Below are 6000 nucleotides of genomic sequence, written 5' to 3'. Positions count from 1 at the left end.
AACATGAGAACATCTCGTTACACGAATTCACTCAGTCCTGCAGCTTTTGGCTCATTCAATCAAAACATTCTGGCCTACAATCTGTTTGACATGATTGTGGTGTTGCACGCCCTGAACTTCACCGGCACAGGAGTGCTTCAGTGCAAATATGTTGCGTGCGGTGGGAGAATGTGGTTGAGAGCCTGCGCAGGGAAGGGCCGGAGGGGGGATAGGGGGGGAGAAGGGGGAAGGGGCGGCTTTGGGGAACGTATAAAAGGAGTATTGCAGGCGTTCCTGAGTGTGTACGTGAGGGACTTTATATATATATATATATATATAATCTTTTTCCCGGATGTTATGGGGCATTTTGTTTTGAATATTGATTTATTAGCAGGATATGTGGTGTGTGTGTGTGTGTGTGTGTGTGTGTGTGTGTGTGTGTGTTACTGATATCAAAGGAGGCATTATCCACATTTCTTTCCATTCAGTTTCAAGTTCGTTCCTTAGACGGGAAAATCGTAAATTTGTTTAAATAACGTAGTAATATATACTCTACATTTCTTCCCCTGTCAAGAGACGTAAAGAATGCCAGTCAAAGAGTGGAGGGGAAGAAATGTATTTTACAATGTTATCAATTTAACTAATTTACAAGCTTTTCCGTCCTATGAACGGAAAAGCGCAGGGGAAGAAATGTGGATATTGCCAAAGAGGATTTGTTGGATGTTTTGTTTCTAAATATTGATGTGTTGTTTTTATGTCAGAAATCCAATATCCATGTGTGTGTGTGTGTGTGTGTGGTTTCGATTTCTATCATTTTTTTCTTTGTTTCTCTTTTCTGCCTTTCTGTCTGTATGCATTGATCTCAGTGTCAATGAGAGGATAAGGAAGAGAGAGGGGAGAGTGGGTGGGCAGGAGATGAGAGAATGGACAAGGTATCTTGCGCACAAATATTCTCCAGCAGGCCCCCAGATCCACAGAATAACTGAGATTTACGGTCTGAAGGATCTCTGCGTATGTCTTTTTCTTTCTTTCTTTCTTCTCTTTGTATTCACATATTTTAGTATTCAGTAAAAGGAGAGGGGACAATGGAATGAAACGTTATTTCTTGTGGTTGTTGGATAAATGCACTGTTGCTTTTATTTTACATCACGCCCTCTGGCCGAAGCAATAATAAAAAATACATCGGAAAGAAAGTACACACACAGGACAAAGAGTGAGGGAGGAGGGGGCGGCGGGTGAGAAAGAGGGACTAGGCAAGAAGAACACGGTACTTGCCTGAAGTTAGACTCAAAATCCATAGTTCTTAAAGGAAACTGCGACGGCGAAGAGCCGGACAGTCAGCCTTTGTGTAAACAACTTCAAACACTCTCTACACTGCGTGCCAATCGTAAGACACACACGTTTAATACGTGTCAAGCCGTCCACTTATGATTTATGCGACTATTCAAATGAAGAGGCTGGTGGCTTTTGAAAGTGGCGCGCGCGCCCGCGAATGTGTGTGTGTGTGTGTGTGTGTGACGGGTGGAAGAGTGTGTGTGTGTGTGTGTGTGTGTGTGTGTCTGTCTGTCTGTCTGTCTGTCTGTGCCTCAGTGTGTGTTTGTGCACGCGCGCGTGCCTTTGTGTGAATATGTAAGTGTGTGTGTGTGTATTTGCGCATGAGCGCGCGCGTGTGTGTGTGTGTGAGTTGTGTGCGTGTTTGCGCATGTGCGGGAGCGCGTGTGTGTGTGTGTGTGTGTGTGTGTGTGTGACGGGATGGAGGCGTGTGCGTGAGAAAGTGTATGGATGTATGTTTGCGGATGCGTGAGTGTGTGTGATTACAAACTTATCTGATATTGTTCAGTCGACGTGACCCATCAAATAAGAAGTTTCAGTGCATGTAACTATTTTCATCTGGATTTACGTGATTTTTGGTCGAGGTTAAGGAGCCATCACATAATCAATAGTCGGGCTGGTCACTTACTTGGTGAAACTTTGTTTCAAAATGGCGACTGCCTCGCGGGGTGTGTGAAGCAATTCATCAATAGTTGCTTGACTCGATTTAATGTGGTTTGTTTTGCATTTTGCAAAACAATGTGTTGTTGAGCGTGTTAACATGGTTGCCAGGATGTACGATACAGAAGAGGTTTCTAGAATTTTGTTTGATTTTCCACACGATGGCGAATACGAAAACGTGAAAGAAAACGAAAGTAATGTTGTTGGTCAGTGATCACCGGAAGTCTGGTTATTCTGATGAGGATGATGTCACCAGATGTATCGACACGATCGACGGGGCGTGGTCGTATTGGAAGCGAAGCCAAGAACAAAATAAAAGCTCACGTGTTAGCTTGGAGCCTTCATTTCGGAGTTCCATGTACTTAAAAAAAACCCAAATGAAAGTTTCAAGCGGAAGACATTGTTCTCAATGTTTTCTGTTGTGTTATTATATAATACTCTGTGTGTGTGTGTGTGTGTGTGTGTGTGTGTGTGTGTGTCGGTGTCTGTGTGCCTGTGTGTGTTTGTGTATGTGTCTGTTTCTGTGTGAGTGAGTGTTTTATGTGTCAGTGAAGGAAAAAAAATACGTATTTGCACTTGTTTTGTTTTTGTTTTAATTTGTTTTTTTTTGTTTTTTTGCCGTTTGTTTTTTCTGCAAGTACCTGACGGAAAGGGATCTGTCTTTTTTTCTTTTCTTTTTTTACATGCTGCTTGTTAGAAGTAACTGTATGTGACTTATAGGGGTTGGTTAGTAGTATCAGTAGCAGCGGCAAGAGCAGTTGTTGTGTTTGATTGTGAAAAGGGCGTGTCATCAGAAGTGTTGGTGTTGCCGGAGCTGTGGGGTACCTGACAAAGGAATAGAAGCACAAAGAAGCCACAAGACATGCTGAACGTGGAATACCTCGCTGTGTCGCTAAAGCTTCTCAAAGCCGGAATATTCAAGCAACTGGTTTCCAGGGCAGCAATCGAAGCGTCGGTTAAGCTTGTCGTACACGGGTCGTCCGGGAAAGCCCGTGGGCGTGCACACAGCTCGGCTCAGCTCTGATCTCGGGTTTTGAACTGTCAGCTTGACTGCTGTCACAGGGAATTATGAGCCTTTGTTTGAGGAGTAAAGACCTCCTGGGGCACCACATCCACTTCTCGCTGTGCTCATTACCTCGGTGCCCTACAGTTTTGCTTTCTACGGCTAATTCTTGTTAATACTTGGTGTTTCGTTTTGCTACCACACTTCACCGCTTTCTAAGACGACGCTAATGTCACGAAAGTGGGTACGTAAGTGCTTCGTCTCAGAAGTAGTCCTAATCTGATTTATCGACTTTTTTTTTTTTTAACCTCTAAATGTTTTGGTTTTGGAGGAAGGCAAGTGGTATATGTGTTCGCTCCAGGAACTAGGCGATGAATTGACGAAGTCCATAAAAATGTCGAACAGACGATGACTTCACGCCTCACGCGCACAGTGTTCGATCTTTTGCCACTCGGGGGACATGAGCTGTTGTGGGGGAGGACGGGGAAGGGTTGGGGGAAGGGGGAGACAGTGCATGACACACTGCTGCCTCACTCCCCTGTCTGTCTGTCTGTCTCTCTGTCTGTCTCTCTCTCTTTCTCTCTATCAGTATGGCGTTTATGCAAACGCGTGTGTGTTCGTGTGTATGTACGTGGTTTTCTTGCTGTAATGTGTTACATGCTGTCTGTCTGTCTGTCTTTTTTCTTTTCTTTTTTTTTAACTCATTAGCAAAGCTATTCTTCCCACACTTATTTTGCATATTGTCAATAACACACACACACACACACACACACACACACACACACACACAGAGAGAGAGAGAGAGAGAGATGAATATATATGTATATATGAATGTATATGCATAAAAGTCGATCAGTGTGCTAAAAATAAAGATTCATTCATTCATTCTCTCTCTCTCTCTCTCTCTCTCTCTCTCTCTCTCTCTCTCTCTCTCTCTCTCTCTCTCTTCTCGTAAGTATACTTAAGGCTATCATTCTCGGTCTGTCATTCATTCATCCATTCATTCACATTGATTATAGCCCAGTCAGCAGTTACCCCGTGCCTACCCCCGCTGAAGGAGTTCTTGCTCATGAGAACGGTGTGTGCTTTCAGATAACCAGGAGGCGATATTCAATCCTTGGTGCTCGTCCCATACTTTGCTGGAGTGGATACGTCGCAAATGCCAGTGTGACGAAGACAGTAAGGGATGATATCGTCATCATCATCATCATCATTATTTTCTTCTTCTTCTTCTTCTTCTTCTTCTTCTTCTCCGTCATCATCACCGCCATCGTCATCATCAGTGACAATTGTGATTATTTATCATGACTAAGAATACTGATATTGCTAAACGGCATCATCATCGCCATCTGTACTACTGCCGCTGCAGTTGTTGCCATTGCTGCAGCTTGCTATGTATTTATTAGTTTGATTGTTATTTACTTATTTTGTTTACTAGTCTGTATGTTTGTTTTAAATCAGACTAATTCGTGCTCTTGGAACATAGAGCCCTGTTATTCACTGAAGCATCGCTTGCTGAGTTATTCATGTCCTTTCAAAGAAAGACAGTGTCGATGGTTAAAGAGCAAAGATATTTCGCATTCACCGCCCCCGCCCAGTGGAACTCCTTGCCATATGAATTAAGGCACCCCCAGTACCAGTCCATTTCCTGCATCAAAACCAAGTTGAGTTTAGTATGTTCTTTTGATACAATGTCTTGTCATAATTCGTCATGTTTGCTTTCTTGGTTGGACCAACCTGCATGTTTTGATGGATGATATGTATATATGTATGTATATATATATATATATATATATATATATATATATATATATATATAATTATATAGTTACATATTAATATATAGGTATAATCATTATGTATCATTTATATGTTATATATATGTAATTGAAACCGGCTATTATAATTGTAAAGCGCCTAGAGCAAAATCAATTATTTAGTCGCTATATTTATAAAATTAATGTGTGTTTTCAATTGTCATCATCAGTATGATTGATATCATTATTACGCGCGCGCGCGCGCACACACACACACACACACACACACACACACACACACACACACACACACACACACACACTGGCCAGTGGAGGACAATGGGTATTTCATTGCTCCACAATTGCGTCTGTCCAGCTCAGTACCAACGAAAGTGACTGACAGTGTTATTTGCCACATTTTCTGTTTTCAGTCATTCTGGACTTGGTAGATCTGGAGGGCCAGGTACGGAATCTTCCTTCCAGTACGGAAGAGTATGCCAGTGATTACGTCACAGGCAGAGAGACCTACATTCTGATCCGAGTTGACAGTAAGAACTACTGAATCTTCCTTCGTTCGTTAATTTGTTCGATACTGAGTTGGTTAATTAGGTGAATCATTAGCTCACTCGCTGTGTAGATCTATCTATCAGTCTCTCAATCTATCTATTGCTGTGTATATCTATCAGTCTATCTATCTATCTATCTATCTGTCTGTCTATCTGTGTGTGTGTGTGTGTGTGTGTGTGTGTGTGTGTGTGACTTATATACATATATGTTGTGTTTTGTGTGTTGTTGTTGCTTTTTGTTTGTTTTTTGTTGTTGTTGTTGAGGGGACACCAGGGGTTGGGAGTTAGTATCATTCGTTTGTCATTCAGTCATCAGACTGGTTGATGGGCCAGTCATTCACTTTCTCGGCTCGTTTGACTGGTCCTCTCTCTCTCTGTCTCTGTCTGTCTGTCTGTCTGTCTGTCTCTCTCTCTCTCTCTCTCTCTGGTGTAGTGTTACATGATTAAGGAGCGGAGTATTCTTGATGTGTGTGTGTGTGTGTGTGTGTGTATTTCTCCTTTTGTAACAACAAATTTCTCTGTGTGAAATTCGGGCTACTCTCCCCAGGGACAGCGCGTCGCTACACTGAGAGCGCCACCTTTTTTCTTTTTTTTTTCCCCCTGCGTGCAGTTCTGTTTGTTTTTCCTATCGAAGTGGATTTTTCTACAGAATTTTGTCAGGGACAACCCTTTTGTTGCCGTGGGATCTTTTACGTGCGCTCAG

General features: G+C 42.5%; 1 protein-coding gene across 2 annotated transcripts in view; it reads left to right on the top strand.

Moving 5' to 3' along the window:
- Positions 1-6000, top strand: part of LOC143274808 (uncharacterized protein CXorf65 homolog) — a 40474-nt gene that overhangs the window by 17578 nt on the left and 16896 nt on the right. For both annotated transcript variants that reach the window (XM_076578738.1, XM_076578737.1), the window contains exons 4-5: positions 4067-4153; positions 5163-5279. In XM_076578738.1, the coding sequence (XP_076434853.1) occupies positions 4067-4153; positions 5163-5279 (204 nt within the window). The remainder of the gene's footprint in view (positions 1-4066; positions 4154-5162; positions 5280-6000) is intronic.

The sequence above is a fragment of the Babylonia areolata genome, chromosome 29 (genome assembly GCF_041734735.1).
Source record: "Babylonia areolata isolate BAREFJ2019XMU chromosome 29, ASM4173473v1, whole genome shotgun sequence".
NCBI lineage: Eukaryota > Metazoa > Mollusca > Gastropoda > Neogastropoda > Buccinidae > Babylonia > Babylonia areolata.
This window is presented reverse-complemented; position numbering and strand designations above follow the sequence as displayed.